Source organism: Neoarius graeffei, chromosome 22 (assembly GCF_027579695.1).
Source record: "Neoarius graeffei isolate fNeoGra1 chromosome 22, fNeoGra1.pri, whole genome shotgun sequence".
Classification (NCBI taxonomy): Eukaryota; Metazoa; Chordata; class Actinopteri; order Siluriformes; family Ariidae; genus Neoarius; species Neoarius graeffei.
In genome coordinates, this window is record NC_083590.1 from 24,814,234 (window position 1) to 24,839,957 (window position 25,724).

General features: G+C 41.4%; 1 protein-coding gene across 1 annotated transcript in view; it reads left to right on the forward strand.

Moving 5' to 3' along the window:
- The first annotated feature begins 1,005 nt into the window (after window positions 1–1,005).
- nsun2 (NOP2/Sun RNA methyltransferase 2) overlaps window positions 1,006–25,724 on the forward strand; it is a 110,129-nt gene continuing 85,410 nt past the window's right edge. The window contains exons 1-7 of the mRNA XM_060904687.1: window positions 1,006–1,213; window positions 3,175–3,332; window positions 7,650–7,754; window positions 8,975–9,080; window positions 10,970–11,041; window positions 22,239–22,323; window positions 22,438–22,630. Coding sequence (XP_060760670.1) covers window positions 1,139–1,213; window positions 3,175–3,332; window positions 7,650–7,754; window positions 8,975–9,080; window positions 10,970–11,041; window positions 22,239–22,323; window positions 22,438–22,630 — 794 coding nt within the window. The 5' untranslated portion in view covers window positions 1,006–1,138. The remainder of the gene's footprint in view (window positions 1,214–3,174; window positions 3,333–7,649; window positions 7,755–8,974; window positions 9,081–10,969; window positions 11,042–22,238; window positions 22,324–22,437; window positions 22,631–25,724) is intronic.

The following is a 25,724-nucleotide window of genomic DNA, read 5'->3' on the forward strand; positions in this document are numbered from 1 at the left end:
AAAATAATTAATTAAAAGAATTAAAAGAAAATAATAAGAATTAAACAACAGTAGAAATAAAATATTAAAATGCCAAAGAGAAAAAGAAAGAGAAAGGGAAAAAAACTAGCAGAATAAAAGAGAATAAAATTAAAGTAAATTTAAAACATGCAGAGAAAGTAAAGATTATAAAAAATGTAAAAATATTAATTATTTAACAGAAAGCATCTGAAAACAGCTTGGTCTTTAACCTAGATTTGAAGCTGCCAACAGCAGGAGCATTTTTAATGTCCTCTGGGAGTTGGTTCCATAGCTGTACTGCATAGTAGCTAGCTGTAAATGTACTTTGAGTAAATCAAAGTCATCCAAAAAAGATATAAAATAACCAACATCCTTATTTTCAACTAACTTTAAAGATTTGGCAAAAAGCTTGAGGTCATTCTTCCAGTGTGTAACATAAGGTTTAGTTTTAAAAAAACGACATTTGTGAATAAAGTGTTTACCTAAAAGTAGTAAATTATTAATACCATATTCAATTTTGTTATTATTTAAAAACACTCCAAATTTAATTTCTTTAATGGATAAAGGGGCAAACTGAATCCCCCTAGACTGTAGCCAAGCCTGACAATCAATCCAAAATCTTTGTATGAAATCACATAGAAAGAAAAGATGTTCCAAATCCTCCTCCTCTGTTTCACAAAACACACATTTACCAGTTTCAAATTTAAATTTCTTCTTTGGTTGGGTAAATTCTATTCAAAATTTTGAACTGTATTTCTTTCGCTTTGAAGGGAAGTGAAAACTTGTAGCGTGCAGATCATATAATTCAGGCAGCACTACAGCCACCACCGAAGGGGTCCTTAACGCGGCTGTAATGCGTGTATTGAGCACAACCGAATCCTAAATCTCCCCTTACTCTCTACACTAGCGCACTACATAGTGCTCCAAACAACGGGATTCTAAACCCTATCTAGTGCACTCAGTATTCAAAAGCAAGCCGTTTGTAATTCGGCGCGTGTGTCATAAGGAGTCCCCACGAGTTAGTTCTCTGCTGAAGCGAGTTTTTTCTCTCTCACACATACTGCAGGTTTTCTTTACACTCTCAAAAACAACAATAACGCTTCGCAGGTTTCTGTCCCGAGTAGTGCATTTCTCCAACATGGGTAAAAGAAGCAGGAACAGACAAAGCAACAAAGATGGACGACCGGAAGGAAAGAGGAGTAGAGATGATGCTGTGAGTTTGTTAGCTTAGCTTTTAGCACTGTGTGGGGATTTAAAGTGTTAAACATCTGTTGCATGGTGTTTATTTTTATCAATAAACTACTTTCTGAGGACAAATTAGTGTTTTTGTCTAGTGAACACTCTCCTGTCTGGGTTGAGCATCATATCCTGAAGTGTGTGAGTGTTAGTGTCCATGTTCTCCAAAATCAGTAACAAAACTGTCCAGTGGTGCTTGAAAGTTTGTGAACCCTTTAGAATTTTCTATATTTCTGCATAAATATGACCTAAAACAACATCAGATTTTCACACAAGTCCTAAAAGTAGATAAAGTTCAACAAATGAGACAAAAATATTATACTTGGTCATTTATTTATTGAGGAAAATGATCCAATATTACATATCTGTGAGTGGCAAAAGTATGTGAACCTTTGCTTTCAGTATCTGGTGTGACCCCCTTGTGCAGCAATAACTGCAACTAAACGTTTGCGGTAACTGTTGATCAGTCCTGCACACCGGCTTGGAGGAATTTTAGCCCGTTCCTCCATACAGAACAGCTTCAACTCTGGGATGTTGGTGGGTTTCCTCACATGAACTGCTCGCTTCAGGTCCTTCCACAACATTTCCATTGGATTAAGGTCAGGACTTTGACTTGGCCATTCCGAAACATTCACTTTATTCTTCTTTAACCATTCTTTGGTAGAACGGCTTGTGTGCTTAGGGTCGTTGTCTTGCTGCATGACCCACCTTCTCTTGAGATTCAGTTCATGGACAGATGTCCTGACATTTTCCTTTAGAATTCGCTGGTATAATTCAGAATTCATTGTTCCATCAATGATGGCAAGCCGTCCTGGCCCAGATGCAGCAAAACAGGCCCAAACCATGATACTACCACCACCATGTTTCACAGATGGGATAAGGTTCTTATGCTGGAATGCAGTGTTTTCCTTTCTCCAAACATAACGCTTCTCATTTAAACCAAAAAGTTCTATTTTGGTCTCATCCGTCCACAAAACATTTTTCCAATAGCCTTCTGGCTTGCGACGTGATCTTTAGCAAATTACATACCGTATGAGTAGGAGCAATGTTGTTTTTGGAAAGCAGTGGCTTTCTCCTTGCAACCCTGCCATGCACACCATTGTTGTTCAGTGTTCTCCTGATGGTGGACTCATGAACATTAACATTAGCCAATGTGAGAGAGGCCTTCAGTTGCTTAGAAGTTACCCTGGGGTCCTTTGTGACCTCACCGACTATTACACGCCTTGCTCTTGGAGTGATCTTTTGTTGGTCGACCACTCCTGGGGAGGGTAACAATGGTCTTGAATTTCCTCCATTTGTGCACAATCTGTCTGACTGTAGATTGGTGGAGTCCAAACTCTTTAGAGATGGTTTTGTAACCTTTTCCAGCCTGATGAGCATCAACTACGCTTTTTCTGAGGTCCTCAGAAATCTCCTTTGTTCGTGCCATGATACACTTCCACAAACATGTGTTGTGAAGATCAGACTTTGATAGATCCCTGTTCTTTAAATAAAACAGGGTGCCCACTCACACCTGATTGTCATCCCATTGATTGAAAACACCTGACTCTAATTTCACCTTCAAATTAACTGCTAATCCTAGAGGGTCACATACTTTTGCCACTCACAGATGTGTAATATTGGATCATTTTCCTCAATAAATAAATGACCAAGTATAATATTTTTTTCATTTGTTGATGATGTTTTAGGTCATGTTTATGCAGAAATATAGAAAATTCTAAAGGGTTCACAAACTTTCAAGCACCACTGTACATCCTGGTGACTGAACGCACCAATGTAACCTCATCATCATCTGTTAACTTGGTTATGATATACTGGAGCATGACAATCACCAACCTGCTCAACCACATGCTGACCCTAACACTCACTACCTTCCTCTAAAGTCTAATGGTTGTCAGATTTTTCACGATCCTAAATCCATCACTCTTTTGATTGCAGGGTTGGGGCGCAGGCTACTCTGAAATCATCAAGGAGAACAAGCTGTTTGAGCAGTACTACCGTGAGCTGAAGATCATCCCCGAAGGAGAGTTTGAGGAGTTTATGGCGGCTATGAGAGAACCACTGCCTGCCACCATCCGCATCACCGGCTACAAAAGGTGACGTTTCAGATGCACACTTCGCTCAGGGTGATCTGTGGTTCAGATGTTCTACTCTTCCGTCTTCATGTTTGTCGACCTGAAGGACTCCAACTTCCTGGGTTTTATCTGCTTTATGGCTGTAACTAACTAATCCTGTAGTCAGATATTTTTATATACAACCCCGATTCCAAAAAAGTTGGGACAAAGTCCAAATTGTAAATAAAAACGGAATGCAATGATGTGGAAGTTTCAAAATTCCATATTTTATTCAGAATAGAACATAGATGACATATCAAATGTTTAAACTGAGAAAATGTATCATTTAAAGAGAAAAATTAGGTGATTTTAAATTTCACGACAACAACACATCTCAAAAAAGTTGGGACAAGGCCATGTTTACCACTGTGAGACATCCCCGTTTCTCTTTACAACAGTCTGTAAACGTCTGGGGACTGAGGAGACAAGTTGCTCAAGTTTAGGGATAGGAATGTTAACCCATTCTTGTCTAATGTGGGGTTCTAGTTGCTCAACTGTCTTGGGTCTTTTTTGCCGTATCTTCCGTTTTATGATGCGCCAAATGTTTTCTATGGGTGAAAGATCTGGACTGCAGGCTGGCCAGTTCAGTACCCGGACCCTTCTTCTACACAGCCATGATGCTGTAATTGATGCAGTATGTGGTTTGGCATTGTCATGTTGGAAAATGCAAGGTCTTCCCTGAAAGAGACGTCATCTGGACGGGAGCATATGCTGCTCTAGAACCTGGATATACCTTTCAGCATTGATGGGGTCTTTCCAAATGTGTAAGCTGCCCATGCCACACACACTAATGCAACCCCATACCATCAGAGATGCAGGCTTCTAAACTGAGCGCTGATAACAACTTGGGTCGTCCTTCTCCTCTTTAGTCCGAATGACACGGCGTCCCTGATTTCCATAAAGAACTTCAAATTTTGATTCGTCTGACCACAGAACAGTTTTCCACTTTGCCACAGTCCATTTTAAATGAGCCTTGGCCCAGAGAAGACGTCTGCGCTTCTGGATCATGTTTAGATACGGCTTCTTCTTTGAACTATAGAGTTTTAGCTGGCAACGGCAGATGGCACAGTGAATTGTGCTCACAGATAATGTTCTCTGGAAATATTCCTGAGCCCATTTTGTGATTTCCAATACAGAAGCATGCCTGTATGTGATGCAGTGCCATCTAAGGGCCCGAAGATCACGGGCACCCAGTATGGTTTTCCGGCCTTGACCCTTACGCACAGAGATTCTTCCAGATTCTCTGAATCTTTTGATGATATTATGCACTGTAGATGATATGTTCAAACTCTTTGCAATTTTACACTGTCGAACTCCTTTCTGATATTGCTCCACTATTTGTCGGCGCAGAATTAGGGGGATTGGTGATCCTCTTCCCATCTTTACTTCTGAGAGCCGCTGCCACTCCAAGATGCTCTTTTTATACCCGGTCATGTTAATGACCTATTGCCAATTGACCTAATGAGTTGCAATTTGGTCCTCCAGCTGTTCCTTTTTTGTACCTTTAACTTTTCCAGCCTCTTATTGCCCCTGTCCCAACTTTTTTGAGATGTGTTGCTGTCATGAAATTTCAAATGAGCCAATATTTGGCATGAAATTTCAAAATGTCTCACTTTCGACATTTGATATGTTGTCTATGTTCTATTGTGAATACAATATAAGTTTTGGAGATTTGTAAATTATTGCATTCCGTTTTTATTTAAAATTTGTACTTTGTCCCAACTTTTTTGGAATCGGGGTTGTAGGTTTACTAAATACCGTCACAGATAGACACGATGAAAACAAGGTATTGTTCGTTGTTACAGGAATGGACAGCGGTGGAATGAACAGAGAGAGAGATGAAGCTTCTTCCCAAAAATAGCACTCTCTTTATTTTTCTAATTTTCTAAAAACGATGCAAATATTTACAATATCCAAAATAAAGTCCGAAATACAAAAAAAACTAAACAAAACAAAAAGGTACAAGGATACAAAATAAAATGGCTTCAAATTTGCCAGGCTAAATCTCACTAGACTCTGAACAAAACTTCTACACAGCCAAAATAAACGCACCTTACACCAAGACGTCTAAACCACAGCTGACTCTCTGGAGCATTCTACTGAGCTTAAATACTCAAAGCTCCGATGAGCCCAGTTGCCAAAATAAATCAGTTACCTAAATAACAACATTCAAAATAAAAGTAACAACTGAAAAAAAACCAAACACAAAATACATAAACACCCAAAATCATTTTTAATAAACAAAAACCCATCTATGCATAATAAAATACATTTTTCCCAAAACCAATAAAACACCCCCGCTGAAAATGGTGTGCGCTGCACAGAGCGCACGAACCCCCCAATTGAGGTTTTTCACCTGACGTCACAGGGTCATGTGACGCCCGTCCGCCATTTTGAAGGTCAAGCTACATACTAACGCTGCAGGCAGAGAGGGAGAACCAGCTTGAAAAAAAAATGTGTTACAGACACCGGATCCAGTGTAAACAGCTGCCGGAGCGCGCTCTGGCTTGCTCCCCCTCAAATTAAGAGCCGCGCTCCGGCTTGCTCCCCCTCAAATTAAGAGCCGCGCTCCGGCTTGCTCCCCCTCAAATTAAGAGCCGCGCTCCGGCTTGCTCCCCCTCAAATTAAGAGCCGCGCTCCGGCTTGCTCCCCCTCAAATTAAGAGCCGCGCTCCGGCTTGCTCCCCCTCAAATTAAGAGCCGCGCTCCGGCTTGCTCCCCCTCAAATTAAGAGCCGCGCTCCGGCTTGCTCCCCCTCAAATTAAGAGCCGCGCTCCGGCTTGCTCCCCCTCAAATTAAGAGCCGCGCTCCGGCTTGCTCCCCCTCAAATTAAGAGCCGCGCTCCGGCCTGCTCCCCCTCAAATTAAGAGCCGCGCTCCGGCCGAGGTTCCGGAGCACGCTCCGGCTTGCTCCCCCTCAAATTAAGCAAAATGGCAGCCTAACGATGCATCACATGACTTGGTCACGTGGGTGAAAAACCTCAATATCTGTACAGTGGAACAGCCCCTCGGTTTCACCCGAGAAAGAAGGAAACGTTTGGAGTCAACAGTGAATCTACTGAAACATCTATGCTTTTATGAAATCGCTAAAACATTAAACTTCAAAACGGCTGTGTGTAAGTGTATTTTATTACCAGTAAAAAAAATGTTATTTTAACAGATGAATGAATGCTTAGAAATATGGCGCTTATTAAAACGCGAGTGATGTAACAAACAAACAAACAAATGCCACTAAAATACTGGTTGGCCACCCCTGCACCTCAGTAACAAATGCTAATGAAAAGTTACGACCAACGGAGAAGTGTAGAATGCTTAAACTAGTTAAACCTAGACAGAAAACTGTAGTGAAAATTACGTTACTCACTGCAATAGGTCAGCTGATGTTCAAACATGCCGGCAGATAGCTGCCTATGCGCTTGCGAGAGTGACTGAATGTACAAGTGTGTGTGTGATTGGGCGTAAGCGTCACGGCTCACTCCGTGACATTCGTGTTTCTAGTCCTGTGTATACACTCACCGGTACCTTTAACAGGAACTTGTTCTTGATTCTAAGATCCCTGTTCTTGGCTGCAGGACTGGAACCCAATGTGGTGTTCTGCTGTTGCATGCTGAGATGCTTTTCTGCTCACCACGGTTGTAAAGAGTTGCTATGAGTTACTATATCCTTCCCGGCCAAAAAGCTCAAACTAATCTGTCCATTCTCCTCTGAGCTCTCTTATCAACAAGGCGTTTCCACCCACACTCAGTGTTTTTTGTTTTTCGCACCATTCTGTGTCGAGACTGTTGTGTGTGAAAACGTCAGCAGATCATCAGTTTCTGAAATACTCAAACCAACACCCATGCCACGGCGAAAAGTCACGCTTTGAGATCACGACTGTTCCTATTCTGATGTGTGAACATGAACCGAAGCTCATGATTTGATGCGTTGTGCTGCTGTCAAGGGATCGGCTGATTAGAGAACTGCATCAAACAGCAGCTGGATGTATGGGTGTTCCGAATAAAGTGGTCGGAGAAATAAAACGCATCAGGACATGCAGTTAGAGGGGATTTTTTTTTTTTCCTTTTCTCCTTTCTTGTGTTGGAAAACTTAGTTACAGCTTTTCTTCCGGTTGTTACAAAGCGCTGTCTCAGGAGACTCCTTCCAAAAATGTAAGAAGTAAATGTTGAGCGGAGACGTGTGCGAGATGAAACCTGGCGTCTGTCTCAAGCATACATTTGTGAGCAGGTCATGGGACGCTGAGCTCAACATCCGAGTGCTGTTTTATCTCGAGCAGTAATTCTGACTCTCTCTATATTACATAGTCACGCCAGAGAGATCCTACATACCCTGAAAGAGAAATACTTCAAAGAAATACAGGACCTGGAGATCGATGGACAGAAGATTGAAGCACCTCAGGCTCTAAGCTGGTAAGAGTCAAGGTTATAGTGTGTGTTTTTTATTTATTTATTTATTTATTTATTTAAATCTTATCCCCCGCTGGCTGTAAGGCCCGAAGGTGGATTATGTCTTGGCAATGTCTGCCCGTCTATCCATCTCAGAAAGCTTCTGAAATCAACTCTTCTCACAATTTTTGGAGGAATTTTACAAAACTTGGCAGGAGTCTTTGTTATATGTCAGTAATACCCATATTGTAATTTTGTTAAATTGGGTCACGTTTTACCTGAGTTACAGCCCTTGATTAACAAAATTATACTTTGATAATTTCATGAGTGTGTTTGCGTTCTGAAATCAACTCCTCTCATAATTTTTGGAGTAATTTCACCAAACTTGTCAGAAGGCTTTGTTGTATATCAGTAGTACGCATGTTATTTTGTTCAATCCAGCCGCATTTTACCAGAGTTCCAGCCCGTCATTAACAACCTTGTACTTTCCCAATTTCATGAAGGTGTGCTCGGCTTCTGACATCAACTCCTCTCACAATTTTTGGACGAATTTCTCGAAGCTTGGTAAAAGGCCTTGTTATATGACGGTAATACGCATATCGCGATTTAATTTCGTTTGTGAAAATTTTCCCAGAGTTTTGACCCTTGATTAAATAGCTTGTACTTTGACAGTTTCATGAGGGTGTACGCTCTTCTGAAATCAACTCCTCTCACAATTTGTGGAGGAATTTCACCAAACTTGGCAGAAGGCTTTGTTATATGACAGTTATACGCAAATTGAAATTTCGTTTAATTTGGGCAGATTTTCCCAGAGTTATGCCCTCGATTATTAACAAACTTGTACTTTGGCAATTTCATCAAGGTGTGCTTGCTTTCTGAAATCAACTTCCCTTACTATTTTTATTCTCCCCCGCTGGCTGAAAGGCCCGAAGAGGGATTATGTCGTGGCGATGTCCATCTGTCTGTCCTGGGAAGGGTGCTTACCTTCTGAAATCAACTCCTCTCACAGTTTTTGGAGGAATTTCACCGAACTTGGCAGGATTCTTTGTTATATATCGGTAACACACGTATTATAATTTCATTCAATTCAATTTGGTCACATTTTACCAGAGTTATGGCCGAGTTGCCAGCGGGGGATATCGTGCTCCCGGAGCACTCTTGTTTTTTCTTCGTCTTCTTCTCCCCATCAGTGTTTTGTATCATAAAGTGTGAAGCCTAATCAAGTGATCTTTGTGGGATCTCAGGTACCCGGATGAACTGGCTTGGCACACGAACATGAGCAGGAAGATTTTGCGCAAGTCTCCACTTCTGGAGAAGTTCCATCAGTTTTTAGTGAACGAGACGGAGTCTGTGAGTAAAACTGTGTATCATCCTGGGTGTGATTGTTCATTAAAATGGCATTGGGAGGCGGATGATGATGATGATGATGACTGACTTGATCATGGTTAATTTTCTTGGTGATAACTAAAATGAAAAATGTCCGTCAGTGAAGGACACATGGGACGAAAAAGTCCTGTAGTCTGAAGAACAACGTGGTACATGGATTAAAGTTTTCCGTCGTGTGACAGATTTCCGTCAACTGAACTCTCCCAAGGCCACATGTGAGGTCGGTGCTGATCCGAGGAGAATTAAAATGACGGGTGGTTGGGTAGAGATTGGGTTATAACACTGATGTGTTGCAACACCATCAACTATCAGCAGGGTTTATTTCACTTTTTTGTTTTTGAGCCATGCTTTGTGTCGTTCATTTCCTGTGTTTGATCATGTTTAAACGTTCGCTGTCTACGGTGCGGCATTAAAAAAACATGCGCTGTCAAAATTGGCAAAATACATTCCCATGTGCTTGGCGTGCTTGTGTCTGACCATTTCTGTTTTGTATTAAATTAAATCTTGCCAAAATGACTTAGTTCAAACCTGGACATATAGAAATAGAGCATGTAAAAAAAAAAACGAAAAAATAAACCCCGGAAAGCCCGCTCCTCTGCTTCAGCCAGACTTGAAGACCCGACGGTGCAATGCTTGCAGACTGTCAGAAGTAATTAGACCTAAATTTATAGCTAACAAATCAGCAGACGCCCCAACAATTATTATTTTCGTTAGGCCAGTGTGTAAGGTATGTTAGAACCGTGCCTTATAGCCTACGTTATATCACAATTTAAAGGGCGTTTGAGGAGTTGGAGGCTGCGAGCGCAATGATGTTCCGACATGCGCGAAACTTTATTCCCTGAAAATCATCCACCAGCGTTCAATGCCCCAAACAGTCAAAATGTCTAGAAGACTACGGTTAAGTAATAATCATAGCCTACTAAGTTAAATTACGTCAAAACATCTGTTTCTGGCCTATGAAATGATGGAGGAAAATGAGAACGAACGCAAAGTAGATAGCAGCCAACTTCATGCCATCTTTTAGGTAACTTAACACTCGTGTTGGCCACAATATTTCTCTTAATAAAATCTTGTATTGTTTTTGAAGTCGTATTCAACACAAAGTAAGGTCAAATTATAATTTTAATTTAAGCGAAGATCCAAACTGTTTTCTATATTGACGTCGAGCACAGAGGAGCATGTCGTTCTGATTTCGGTTTCGGCAGCATGGATGCGCTTTACATGAAAGAAGGCACTGATGTGTCTGCCATCGATAAAGGTGTAAAACAAGTGGAGGTGGGCTTGGCTGTACGAAATAGGTGAAAACGGAAAGCCATTTAGTTCATGGTGCAAATAACTAAACGTTTCAGGCGCTTGCGTTTGTGTGGTTTGCCACAGAAAAAATAATATACGGGAGCAATGGAAAGAAAGTGCAATAAATTGAATTATATTAATCCATTAATTAATTGGTAATAAAGTTATCAGTTCTAAGTTAACCGTTCTCAGAATTTCATCGAAATCCACCCATAAACCCCCCCCCACCCAGTAAATTTTCAGTCAAATTTTTTATTTTTTTTTGATTTAATCCATGGTGGTAATGTTTGCAGGAAACCCCACGCTCGTTAGCCGTGTGCGCCGTGAAGCATGGTGGTGGCAGGATCATGTTCAGAGTTGCTCTCGGCGGCTTGATTTTCTCTGACTAACGCTTGGTATCGGTGTTGATGTGTGCATGATATCTTCATCACCAAATCAGACTCCACAGATGACTGTTGGAGAAACTTTTGAGCCTCTGGTTTTCTACTATGCGGTTGATCTTTGCTTTAGCGCTGTTAATTCATTGTTTTGTCCATAATCAGTTCTTCTCCGCTGCTTAGGGAAACATCAGCCGACAGGAGGCGGTCAGTATGATTCCTCCTCTGCTGCTGAAAATCGAACCTCACCACAAGGTAGTGTTGACAGTTTTGCTGTGTAATCCTGATGGCTTATTGTTTTGAGTTCGTGGGCTATTTATTGATCAATCAGCAATATTTAAACACACGGTCCAGTTCAAATAAGGCTGGTTTAAATGGAGGTCTAATTAATAGACCTCCATTTAAACACTTGGGGGAGGGGGGAAGGGATATAAATATGTGAAGGAACACTACAGGCTATGAATACACACACATCCAGACTAACTACACAAACGAAGTCTGAGGCCCTGTCCACACGGCAACGGATTCAGGTGACTCCGATACAATTGCTTATCGTTTAGGCCTGGCGTCCACACGGCACCGGCGTTTTGGGTGCCCAAAACGCAATCTTTTTGAGAACGGGTTCCAGAGTGGAAAGATCTGGCAACGTTGCCGTTGTGAAGTCGTCTGGATGAGTAGAACGGATTTGTTTACGATGACGTCACAACCACATGACTGTGAGTGCTTCACGCCGGGTAGAAGTGTAACGAACTCGATGCGAGTTGTCAACAAATCCTATAACTTGGTTCATGAAACACGCTTACAAAATATTTTCACTGTGAATATTTATTGTGTAATGGTGCAGAGAGAGAGACTCTGCCCTTAGGGCAGAGTCAATCCCGCCAGCAAAAATAGGGAAAAAAAGGAGCGATCTCACTGTTGGGTTCACCCAGAAAGAGACCCCGATTCCTTCGTGCTGATGCCTTCCCTTCAGGCCCGAGGACGAGTCAATCGCTCAGAAACGGACAGGAGAACACGTGTGGGTTGTTCACATGCCAGTTTATTGGCTCGCTTCGTCAGAATGAAAACATTTGTGGGAATGTCTTATAGTGTTGCTATGTTTATGTTTTGTCTTCGTGTGTGTGTGTCTATGGGTGTGTGTCTATGTAGAAGTGTGTAATGATCTTGAATCAATCATAATAATATAATAACATATTTTTGCTGACAGTAAGGTGCAGATAGATATCAGAATTTTGGCTTATAATCAATATTATGTCTGATTCTTCGTGGAATAGTTTGGAATGTTAAACATAGATAATGTCTTGCCTACGAAGAAGGTCAAAAAACACTAGTTTGCACAGAAAGGATCTTACTACTTCTTAATAATTAACATGGATAATTCTTAACATGAATGTGTGGTCAGTCAGTAAATTACATCTTGATTATCTTGATTCCATCAACATAAGTAAAATAACAAATAACAGTATGCTCTTAATAATGAATGTTATAAGAGAATAAACATAAAAAATAAGAACAACTTAACCACAAGAACAATGAGAATGTCTGAAAGAGAGAGAACAATTAAACCACTAACAGGATTAAACTTATAACTAAATTAGGTTAATGCTCTTAAACTAAAAATCCTTAGAATCATAAGATCTTAATTATAATGTCATTATGAAACTAATCTAGAACTGTGAAACTAACATTAATCACGGAATGTGTTCATTAATTACGGGATCTATAAAACTAACATTAATCATTACCATAGTATATTTCAATATATTTCAGTATATTTCATAGCCTTTATGAAGCCATGACCTAAGATTCAACTGAATGAATAAGCATGATCATGAACTTTAATTCTACTATTTCAAAGTGGGTACGAGTCGATCTGACACTAAAACAGACCTTCAGACACTTCTCTGTTCCAAAATACACATTCAGAAACAAAATGTTCCCAAACAATGTCCAGCCGGACCTAAGGTCATTTCAAACTAAATTTTGACACAGAATAAGCTAAGAATTACTATTTCACTAAACTTACATATACCTACATATATCTGTATCCTTATTCAACCTACTGATTCTGATTCATATTCTGATCATAATCTACATATAATAAAATTTGACCCCAACAATCCCCCCCTTTAATACTAATCATAGTATTAACTAGATTTTAAGTAAACATGTAAGTAAGATTATGATTAAGATTAGTGTTACACCCTAGCAGGACGATAATATACATTGTTCTCTCTATGCAGAGGTTTGCGGGTAAGACTATTAATCATCTTATGCATTCTGTCCATCAAGCATCTCAAAATGCAAGGTCCCAGGAAAATAAACAAAAGAACAATCACCACTACAGGAATACACATAGAAAAAATAGCAGACCAACTAGACCAATTACCAAACAGTCCAGAAAACCACACCCACCCTGCCGTATCCCCATGTTCATCATGTTCTAGTTGTTGAGCAATCTGTCTCGTTTGATGTACGGCTGCACCTATTTCACCATCCGGGTTATCATTAGTGGGAATAAAAGTGCAACAGCTGTCTCCAATCATAGCACAAACACCCCCCTTTTCTGCTAACAAAATATCAAGGGCCATACGATTTTGAGTAGTCATTAGACGCAGGGAGGTTAATTCTGTTCTAATACCATCGACAGCTTTAATGGTTTCATTAACAAAGCTGGCCAAGCGATAATGTGTTAACTCTACATTCTTCCATAGATCAGCTACACCAAAATGAGGAAACATTGATGTCCAAAACCTGTGCCGCCTAGTAGTAAGATGATGTTCCAGGGGTGGAAAATTATGAATAACCTCTCGTTTTGGGCGATGAGCAGAGAGAGGATGGATAGCAGTGATAGCGTTTTTGAGTTGTATGGGAGCGCAAATGCCTGACCACTTAGTGGGAAACGAAACAAGGAGATTACTATTACCGCAGTACCAGTTTAATGCCAATTTAACACCAGGATAATTATTAGGGTGTGGTGGAACGCAATTAGGATGAGCCCTACATGTATTCGTGATATATCCGATACTGTTGAATGTACAATCGGTTAGCGGAGGGTTACATCGACATGAATTCGGGACCCAGCGAGGACATGGAGAGGTGACGGAATTCTGATCATATATCTGCTTACATTGAGACTTAGGAATGTGTCCTAAATAAATGCTACTTTTTTGAGAGTAATTCATTCTAAAACAATGAGGGAAAGTGAAATTAGAAGGCATATCTACTTTTAGAGTAGTGAGAATAGAATCTTGTAATATAATGTCGGGGGTATCTGTGCCATGTACTGAAGAAGTCTGGTTTAACTTTGCTACCACAGAAGGATGAGGAGAGTAATTACAGAAAGGGCCCCAAAATTTAGAAGGTTGGCCTTTTGGCCCCCAAGCATAATATAAAGCTTCAGAGCATAACGGCAAAGGTGGGCGTGTAATAATAGTGGAGGATGGCATCAAATGACATACATAACAACTTTCATTTGTGTGAGCCCGTGCAGTCCAGTTAGCAAATTGCCAGAAGATATTGTCTCGAGGTCCAGCTCCAGCGGGTAACCCTGCTCCGAGCAATAGGAGAATGGTCACGAGGGCTCGGGCGGGTAACCCTGCCCCGAGCAGAGATGAAGCAGCCACGAAGGCTCGGGCGGGTAACCCTGCCCTGAGCAAGGAAGTGATCCTGAAGGCTCGGGCGGGTAGCCCTGCCCCGAGCAGTGATGTCACGAGACCCGCGATGTGGACCATCATGGTTGTAGTGAGGTGGTTCGGTTCCAAACGGTTCACGGTTCGGATTCCAGACTGGGCGCAAGATCTCTTCCCCCTTTTCGTTCACAACGTCTCACAGGCAGTAATGGATTCTCAGTCAGCCGGGCTGCACAACTCAGTCAGCGTTTGCACACAGGTCAATTCTATAGCACAGAGAAAGGGAGAGAGAGAGAGAGAGAAAGAGACTGGATAGGGACACAAAAAGCGTTAATAGCAACTGATTATTGTAACACAACTTTATTATGGAGCCTTCTTCAGTCGGGTGGCATGGATCCACTGTGGAAAAAGGTCAGTTAAGACAGCAGTACGAGTAATGGCGACTATTTCTGCAGGCTCACTATATCGAGGTTTTCCCAATTGTCCAAATCGTTTAAAAAATTGCACCAGCACTTTGTCTCCCACTTGGAAGGGGTGTGTGTTTGCCGATGGTGGAAGTGATATTGTACTATTGACCTTAGTACAAATTTCATGCAATTTATCGATAAGGGCTGCAGAATACTCATCCATATGTGTCTTCAAATCAGAGGTACCCAGAGCCGGAGTCCCTTTTCTCCAGGGGACAGGGAACGGTCGCCCAAAAATGATCTCGTAGGGGGAATAGCCGCCGAGACTAGGCTTCGATGTCGTGCGAATTTCAGCCAGTGTGGCTGGCAATAGGTCTACCCAATTTCTGGAACCCGTGGTCTGCATAGCCTTAGTTAGTTTGTCTTTCAATGTTCGATTAGTACGCTCTACGATACCAGAAGATTGAGGATGGTATGGAATGTGAAAGCGCCAGTTTAGTGAAAGATACTTACACAGATCTTGTGTGACCTTTGAGGCGAAAGGGGTACCTTTGTCTGAGTCTATGGCATCTGGAACCCCATAACGAGGTATTATTTCTTTTGCCAGCGTACGAGTCACTACCTTTGCATTCTCTCTAGAACACGGAAAGGCTTCTACCCATTTAGAAAATTTATCCACAATCACCAGGAGATATTTAAACGGCCCACAGGGAGGCATGTGTGTGAAGTCGATTTGCCATTCTAAGAATGGAGATGTCGGTATGGGTAAACACTCGTGTTTCGCGACTGCTTTGGAGCGATTGTTCTGTGTGCAGATGAGGCATCTCTCGAGAATTGAATCCACCAAACTGTTTAGATTGGCTATACAGAAAAGTTTGTTCATGTCCCCCTTTACCCCCCTTCGTGCACGGTGTGTTACGCCATGAAATTCACGCACAAGGAAGGGAAGGCAATGTGATGGAAGACAAAGGCGGCCATCTTGGCTGTACCATAGGCCATCAGAGGCGACGTAAGCATCTTGTAGCTGCCAGAAGGCAGAATCATTTGGAGAAGCTGAAGCCTGTAAAGAGATAAGGTCTAAATCTGGGATCAGACTACTAGCAAGACAAGATGTATTACATGATGAAGAGTCTAGACCAGGAGACATGACACCAGAAGCAGCAGCAAATTTTGCCATACGATCAGCAAGAGAGTTACCCATGCGTTCAGGGGTGTTTCCCGAGGCATGCGCTTTAGTCTTGACTATAGCAAGTGACCTAGGGAGATGACAAGAATCAATAAGATTTTGTACTAAAGTTGAGTGTGAAATGGGCTTCCCATCTGTGGCATGGAAGCCCCGTGACTGCCAAATCTTCCCAAAATCATGAGCCACCCCAAAGGCATAACGAGAGTCTGTGTAGATTGTGACGTCCTTGCCTTGCAACAAAATACAGGCACGCGTTAGTGCATGCAATTCGGCTGCCTGAGCGGAAGAGAACGGGAGAGCATAGGCCTCGTGTACAATGTCAGGCAGGGAACACACAGAATAGCCACAGAGGAAAACATTATCTGAAGGTTTAGAACAAGAGCCATCAACAAAGATTACTTCCCCAGTCTCCAGAGGGCTGGAGGAAAGATCGGGCCTGATACTGGTAGTATGCAAGATTTCAGATAGACAATCATGATCAGTGTCCTCTAAGGTGTCGTCCTGAGAGTTAAGAAGGCGTGCGAGAGCGTGACCTATAGTATTAGAGGATGCGGCTCGAATTTCGAGATTGTCAGTAGAAAAGAGAATGGTTTCATATCCGGAGCGTCGCTGCGCAGTCATATGTTGAGTCTGCAAATTTTGCAATACCTGTTTAACTTGATGTGACGAGTGCAAGATCAGTGGGTGAGACAAAACCAATTTCTCTGCATCTGAAACCATCGTAGCACAGGCGGCGACAGCCCTTAGACACGCAGGCAAGCCTTGAGCAACAGTGTCTAATGTTTTAGATAAGAACGCACACGGACGAATCCCCCCTCCATGCTCCCGAGCCAAAACACCAGACGCCGTACCTTGCTGTTCACAGGCGTAGAGATGAAAGGGCTTGGAGTAGTCAGGTAAACCCAGAGCTGGGGCGGAGCAGAGAGCGCTTTTGAGGGAGTGATGAGCGTTAATCATAGTGTCGGTCCAGGTCAAAGGATGTCGCTGTGGGTCTTGATGAGAGATTGCAGAACGGAGAATCTTGTCATATGAGGAGCAGTCAGGGATCCATTGTCTGCAATAATTGATAAGACCCAGAAAAGACATGAGGGCATGCTTAGTGGCAGGGCGTTTCGTGTCTAGAATCGCCTGCACCCGATCAGCTGACAGCTTACGACAACCTTGTGAGAGGTCAAAGCCCAGATACTTAACAGTGTCCTTGCAGAACTGGAGCTTGGTTCTGGAAACCTTGAAACCCTTTTTCGCCAGATGTTGGAGCAGGCGCAATGATGCGTCTTGGCAGATTTCTGGGGACTCGGCGGATATCAGAAGATCATCGGCGTAGGTCAGGATCACAGAGCCCTGGGGGAGGGAGAGGTCACAAAGTGCGTTACGAATTACAGCTGAAAACACAGCTGGAGAATCAATAAAACCTTGTGGTAGGCGTGTCCAAGTATACTGCTTCCGTCTGTGCGTGAACGCAAACAAAGGCTGTGTGTTTTCTCCAACCGGAACGCTGAAAAAAGCGGAGCAGAGATCAATGACGGAGAAACAGCAATGATCAGCAGGAACTTGTGATATTACAGAGGAAACGTCAGGTACAATAGGTGCTACAGGAACAATCAGTTCATTAATCTTACGCAAGTCCTGCGTAAAACGCCAGGTACCGTCTGGCTTGGGCACGGGGTTGACGGGTGTATTGTACGGGCTGATACACACTCTCACCACGCCTTGTTCAAGGAGAGACTGTAAGATGACATCAATCCCTTTGACTTTATCCTCAGAGAGAGGATACTGGTTAACATAAACAGGGAGCAGATGTTTCAGCTTAGCTTCATAAGGAACACAATTAACCAGGCCTACCTCATCCTTCTGTTCAGCCCAAAGAGAGGAGGGGATTTCAGCCAAAGCTGTAGAAGGGTCAGCAGAGGGAATAACAGGGTTTACAGAAGTCATGCAAACAGCAGAAATATTTGGCACAGTCACATGTGAAGAAAGATAAGATAAAGCAGGAGGCAGCGAGTCAGGAGTGCAAATAGTCATCTTGGATCCCTGAAACGAAATGGATAAATGTAACAGGCTCATTAGATCCCGTCCCATTAAGTTAAAAGGACACTGTGACATCAACACAAAAGAGTGATGTTTACGAAGTGCTGGGTCAGCGGGACAGGTTACCAGTAACGGAGGAGTGCAAGGGGAAGAAAAAGGGACCCCATCAATTCCCACAGAGCGAACGGTTTCGTTAGACATCGGACCCTCGTATGACTTTCCCACCGAGGACATTGTAGCACCAGTGTCAATTAAGAAAGGGAGCACCTTTCCATCCACAACCAATTCTACAACAGGCAAATCACTAGCTAGATAAGAGTCGAAAGAACAATGTAACATCATGGGGTCACAGCTCTGTAGGCAGCTCTATGCTCGATATGGGCCTACGCTTGCCGTAGGCAAAGCAAGAGGAGGAGGGGGAGGAGAAGGAAGAGACACACCACGCTGAAGATTAGAAGAAGAAGAAGCTCTTTGACGTGCCCTATCCTCATCTATCCGTTTCTTTCTACGCTCGCGCTTCCAATGTCCTTCTTTACCACAATAATAGCACAATCTATCACCGGGTAATCCCTTATTCCCCGCCCTGCCTTGTGGATCACCCCAATTCTGTTGTGAGTAACCACTAGCGACGGAAAGACAAGCCACCTGCTTAGTATCCAAAAGATCATCTCCCTCCAAAATTCTAATCTTCTCCCCTAGAGCTCTCACTACCATATTACTCCGGTCACTCAAATGATGTTTCGACACCTTCTGTACATCAGGACGACAATTATTCAGAAATGTCGAGATAAAGAGAGGATTGCTTTGCTGCTGGTTCAGTGGCATATTTCCCAAACAAGTCCACGTCTCGCTAAAGCGTGTCAAAAACTTGGAAGTGAGTTCAGCCTTCTCCTGTTTACAATTAGTAACCTGTGAAAGATCACGGCTAGCCTGTCTTCGTGAGAGCAGATAACGCGTCAATTGTTCCCTTAATTCTCTCATAGCTCTATCAGTATCTTTCCAGTAAAACTTCATTACTTGTTTGGTCGTGGTCTGACCGTTTTCTTCCTCCTTCACCTCCGTCACGGCATAGTCGTCATTCTCCGGCTTCAAGCAAGGTACAGCAGCTAGTAATGCATCCTCATCATATTTATCACCGAGAACAGCATGCATGAGAAAACGATAATCTGCACCAGCCATTTGTTTGTGCCTGCACATTCTTACGAGCATGTCTACGAAATTGATTGGGTTGTTTATCGAAGGCAATAACTTGATAATGTCTTTTAATTCTGATGCTGAAGGCGGATGGATCTTAAATCCTCTTCGCGCCCACACACAAGCTGTGTTTATTTCATCGTCAGAATCCGTATTAGATTCGTTTGTCTCGTTTCTTCTGCTCATTACAGTTTTCCTTCTAGCGCCTGTGTTATGAGATACGCTAGGAACGTTATCAGCGGGACATGAAGCGTTCGCCGGTGTATCTACAGGAATGTTTCTTGTTTCCTCGAGTACCAGCGGAGGAGCAGAGGCTAGGGACCTAAATAAAGCAGGTTTCACCTCTGCATTACGCTTGGGATGTGGTATTGAATTCTTTTGTTCTTTCGTCTCTTTAATTCTATGAAAATGATCCCAAATTGGCTTCATTCTAATCCACTCTAAATAACCTTTGGTCATGTAATCATAATCCCATTCTGGGTTGCCAAATCCTTCATATATCTGTTTGTGTGCCGAAACGAGATACTCTGGTCTAAAAGTCCCTGCACGAGGATAAATTAACCGAGACTGAAATTGTTTCGTGGACCAATCGGCTAAAAGGTCCAGCCAAGGAGCAGTATAGAATCCCAAATCACATCGATTCATCCAATCCCGTGGAGTGTCTTCAGAATCGGGTCTGAGTACCTCTTTACTACCACAACTACCCCCCATGGCCGCACGAAGGAATCAAAGATTAAAAGCGCGCTCTTCTCGTGACCGTTCTCCCCCTTGGAGCGTCTTCACGAGGCTCACCGTCCCGTAAATAAAAAATTACGAGGTTTACCAGCCCAATCCCGTGGCTCTACTAGCCCCGTCTCGTCCCGTAAACAAGAGTCTAAAAGGTCTAATCTAATCTCTAAAAAGTCTACGAGGGTCCTTACGTCCCGTGCCTCCACACGAGGATTACCAACCTGAATTATGGGTCTCTATTTTTTTGAAATTACTACCAACCAGGCGGTCAACCAATCAATAACCAATCAAATTATAAATTAAATTTACTCACCTGGTTGGCAGTATCCCACTTCTGACACCAAATTGTTGGGTTCACCCAGAAAGAGACCCCGATTCCTTCGTGCTGATGCCTTCCCTTCGGGCCCGAGGACGAGTCAATCGCTCAGAAACAGACAGGAGAACACGTGTGGGTTGTTCACATGCCAGTTTATTCGCTCGCTTCGTCAGAATGAAAACATTTGTGGGAATGTCTTATAGTGTTGCTATGTTTATGTTTTGTCTTCGTGGGTGTGTGTCTATGTAGAAGTGTGTAATGATCTTGAATCAATCATAATAATATAATATATTTTTGCTGACAGTAAGGTACAGATAGATATCAGAATTTTGGCTTATAATCAATATTATGTCTGATTCTTCGTGGAATAGTTTGGAATGTTAAACATAGATAATGTCTTGCCTACGAAGAAGGTCAAAAAACACTAGTTTGCACAGAAAGGATCTTACTAATTCTTAATAATTAACATGGATAATTCTTAACATGAATGTGTGGTCAGTCAGTAAATTACATCTTGATTATCTTGATTCCATCAACATAAGTAAAATAACAAATAACAGTATGCTCTTAATAATGAATGTTATAAGAGAATAAACATAAAAAATAAGAACAACTTAACCACAAGAACAATGAGAATATGTCTGAAAGAGAGAGAACAATTAAACCACTAACAGGATTAAACTTATAACTAAATTAGGTTAATGCTCTTAAACTAAAAATCCTTAGAATCATAAGATCTTAATTATAATGTCATTATGAAACTAATCTAGAACTATGAAACTAACATTAATCACGGAATGTATTCATTAATTACGGGATCTATAAAACTAACATTAATCATTACCATAGTATATTTCAATATATTTCAGTATATTTCATAGCCTTTATGAAGCCATGACCTAAGATTCAACTGAATGAATAAGCATGATCATGAACTTTAATTCTACTATTTCAAAGTGGGTACGAGTCGATCTGACACTAAAACAGACCTTCAGACACTTCTCTGTTCCAAAATACACATTCAGAAACAAAATGTTCCCAAACAATGTCCAGCCGGACCTAAGGTCATTTCAAACTAAATTTTGACACAGAATAAGCTAAGAATTACTATTTCACTAAACTTACATATACCTACATATATCTGTATCCTTATTCAACCGACTGATTCTGATTCATATTCTGATCATAATCTACATATAATAAAATTTGACCCCAACACTCACCTCTTCAGATGTGGGTTTAAGTCCGACAATACATTCCTCAAAAAGGGCGTAGAAGAGCAAATTAATCCATCAACGTGTAGCATTCAATTTATTCCGGACCATTAAAGACGCCGCCTTCCACGCAGAATCGTACGTCATCCTCGCCGCCATATTGGATAGGTCAAAGCGGAGAATAAAGATTCATGAGCTGCGTTTAACTGTACCAACAGGTTTACCGTCCAAACGAGATCACATGGGATTACCTTTCACAGGTGAGACTGGAAAAATACTTTTCATTGTATTTGGTCATTATAATGTAATTTTACGAACAGATTTTCCTGACTTTGTGGCTAATATGAAGTCTCGCGCATAATAGTTTATGCGCATGCGTCCTTACTTCTTCTATTGTTCTGGTTTCTCCGAAGGGACCGTCTTACAGCGCCCCTAGAGGTGTGGCATGTGTATTGCATTGTTTTCAGCAAGCGTTGCGTTGCCATATGGACCTGATATTTTACTGATCGTTGCCCATTTGGACGCGATATATTTTTAAATAACATCTCGTTGCCGTTGTCGTGTGGATGTAGCCTGAGACTCTTGAATTTAGGGAAGGATGCTTGCTTTCTCAAACTACTCGCACACTTTAGCCGCGTTTAAGCGAAAAGAGCTACGATTTTTAGCAAGAGGCAAGTGGAGAAGATCTTTTTTGAGTATGGAAATCTATATTTATATAAAATTTGATCATGCTTGTGTTTGGACAGATTTTAGATATGTGTGCTGCTCCAGGATCGAAGACTGCTCAGCTTATAGAGATGCTCCATTCTGATATGGATGTGCCCTTTCCTGGTAAAGAAGTTATTTAGCTTTTATTAAGTCATGAAGAATTGAATTGACGATAAATCAAGCCTTAACTATAGAGCTCTGTGCAAAAACTGACTCCTCTCTCTCTCTTTTTCTCAGAGGGCTTTGTAATAGCTAACGATGTGGATAATAAGCGATGTTACCTGCTTGTGCACCAGGCTAAGAGGCTGAACAGTCCGTGTATCATGGTGGTGAACCACGATGCCTCTTGTATCCCACGCCTGCAAGTGGAGAGCAACGGAAAGAAGGACATCCTGTTTTATGACCGAGTGCTGTGCGATGTGCCCTGCAGGTGGGACAGGATAACCGTACACACACACACACACACACACACACACCAGCCTCCCCTCCCAGTAATAATAATAATCTTTATTTATACATGGGATACACTTCAGCATAACTGTTCTCCCGGGTGCCCCGATACAGAATAAAATACAAAATTGTAATAAATAGGATAATTACAATTATTTTTTTCGCGGTCCGGTTTCCATCAAATCCTGTGCTCTGATTGGCTGGCGAGCGGGTCCGTATCCTTTTTAACATTTATTTTTGCATTTCTCAGGAAAACAGCATTAATTTTACAGCATGGATAGCGATAACGACAGTGTTCACAGCGAAAGCGAGTTTTACTACCCTGAGGAAGAAGAAATAAAAGAAAACATTTCAGGAGAAAGATAAAAACCTCTAACTGTTGCTAACGCCGAGCAAAAACATGGCTGAATCCTGAATGACTGAATTTTGTATAAATAGGGGACTACATAGGCAGCAAAATGTAGTTTTTTTCCTGCCATGGAAGTGCACTTGTATACCGAGGAGGAAGCCGTTTGCATTACAGCCGTGAATGAGGGTTCAAAATGGCGGCTCGGCTCGGTGTTCCCTTTCGGGCGCTCTCGTTTTCTGTTAGAATTTGGTAAAGAAAAAAATATATTATTTACCAGCTTAAGGTAAAGGGCCAGAGGGCCTCGCTCAGTACTTTCAAGACCTCGGTCACGGTATTTCACAATACGGACCTCCCAGCTGGTAAATAACTTGTATTTATTCTATCCACATTCACTGGATATGAGCAGTCGCGTGCTCTGATTGGCTGCTCTACTGCTAGGATTTCAGCTCCTATATCGTGAGTAGAGAAAAGCAAAATGGCGGCGCGTAGAATTATCACATTTTTCACAAATTGCCACTGTCATTTCGCCAGTTTGTTTACATTCGAAGCGGAAATGGTTTTGTCAGACAAGTTTTTATTGATCGTATTTGCAAAAAATAAAAATGCTCCGTTTCTCAAAATCCGGTGAATGTGAATCGAATAAAAGTTATTCCACTCAATCTCGTCGTACATGGATTATAGACAACTCGGTGCTTCGCGCCTCGTCGGCTATCGGCTCATGTACGACCCGATTTCGTGGAATAACTTAATTATTTACAATATGAATTACGCTATCAAATGATTATACAGTATTGACTCTATTAAAATATATGCACTAGTAGGTCTAGGTGGCTTTTTAAGTTATTCCACGAAATCGAGTCGTACATGAGCTGATAGCCGATGAGTCGCGTAGCACCGAGTTGGCTATAAGCCATGTACGACAAGACTGAGTGGAATAACTGTTTTATGCTATCCACATTCACTGGAATTTTAGAAACAGAGCATTTTCATTTTTATTTTTTGCAAATTTGATAAATAAAAACTTTCCTCAAAACATCCAATAAAATCATTTCTGCTTAGAATGTCAACAAACTGGCGAAATGACAGCAGCAATTTGTGAAAAATGCGATGATAATTGTTGAAAAATAAAAAAAAGATACGTTTTTACCATCAAATACTGTCATTCCATATTTTGTTGCGCTTTTTTTTTTTTTTTTCCCCGGGTTCTCAACTGGTGTACAGAACTGCTTTGTGCGTTAAATCGCTCAGTGACCCTTCAGGAGCTGAGTGTGAAGCCACAGTCCTCCAAATATTTGTGCTTTCCTGTTTTGACACCAATTCCTCCCGTAAAGATGGATTATTTTAGCCTGGGTAAACGTATGAAAATAATTCCTTTCGCCATGCTGAAGTCATTTTGCTTCAGTGTGTGAACTTCACGTGCATTGCTGTGCAAAAGTCTTAGTCACCTTATTTTTATTTATTTTTTCATTCATACGAACTGTTACAGATTTCTATTTTATGACTTCTACATTATCAAGTCAGAACATTACAGAAACGTTTTAGAGTTCCAAACGTTCTTTTTTTTTTTTTTTCCAGCACAAAATTAAATGTTACGAGGGGGGGTTGTATCTGAGCAGCGTATTCCATAAAAGAGCACTTTTCAGATTAAAAAAGAAATCATAATGAAGGCTGCTGGGTTTTGGTGCAAAATGAAGAAGCGAGTGTGACAGTCAAAGTGTCCAGAAGAACTGTGGCTGGTTCTGGAAGATGCTCAGTAAAACCTACAGATCATTTCCGCATAAAACTGCACTCACTGGACCTCAGACTACTATTTTTATTTTATTTTTCTATTTCATTTTATTTATTTATTTATTTATTTAAAAGCGAAGTGTAGTCTCACACCAAATACTGACTGTGTTTAATTTATTATAGCTTGCTGCTTTTATAGTATTCTATTTATTTATTTTAATGTTGAAACATTTTTAATTATTTTTAAGCCATTTTTGGTCTACAGCATTTAAAAAAAATTTTTTTGTTTTAATATGTGCCTCAGACTTTTGCACAGTACTGTACGTCTAGGAATACAAGCTGATTTGGTATCAACAAAAGTTCTGAACCTACATTAGTGGTGAAGATTAATGTAATATGTGGTGGTGTTCTAAAATTAGGCCTCATTTATAAACCTTCACACACAACTTTTGCTAAAAGTGTATCACAGGACAAACTGAACTGAAATACCCCCCCCCCCCCCCCCCGCATTTTCTGTTTGTACTCGCAGACGTACGCTACCGTTCAAAAGTTTGGGGTCACTTTGAAATGTCCTTATTTTTGAAAGAAAAGCACTGTTCTTTTCAATGAAGATCACTTTAAACTAATCAGAAATCCACTCTATACATTGCTAATGTGGTAAATGACTATTCTAGCTGCAAATGTGTGGTTTTTGGTGCAATATCTCCATAGGTGTATAGAGGCCCATTTCCAGCAACTCTCACTCCAGTGTTCTAATGGTACAATGTGTTTGCTCATTGCCTCAGAAGGCTAATGGATGATTAGAAAACCCTTGTACAATCATGTTAGCACAGCTGAAAACAGTTGAGCTCTTTAGAGAAGCTATAAAACTGACCTTCCTTTGAGCAGATTGAGTTTCTGGAGCATCACATTTGTGGGGTCGATTAAATGCTCAAAATGGCCAGAAATATGTCTTGACTATATTTTCTATTCATTTTACAACTTATGGTGGGAAATA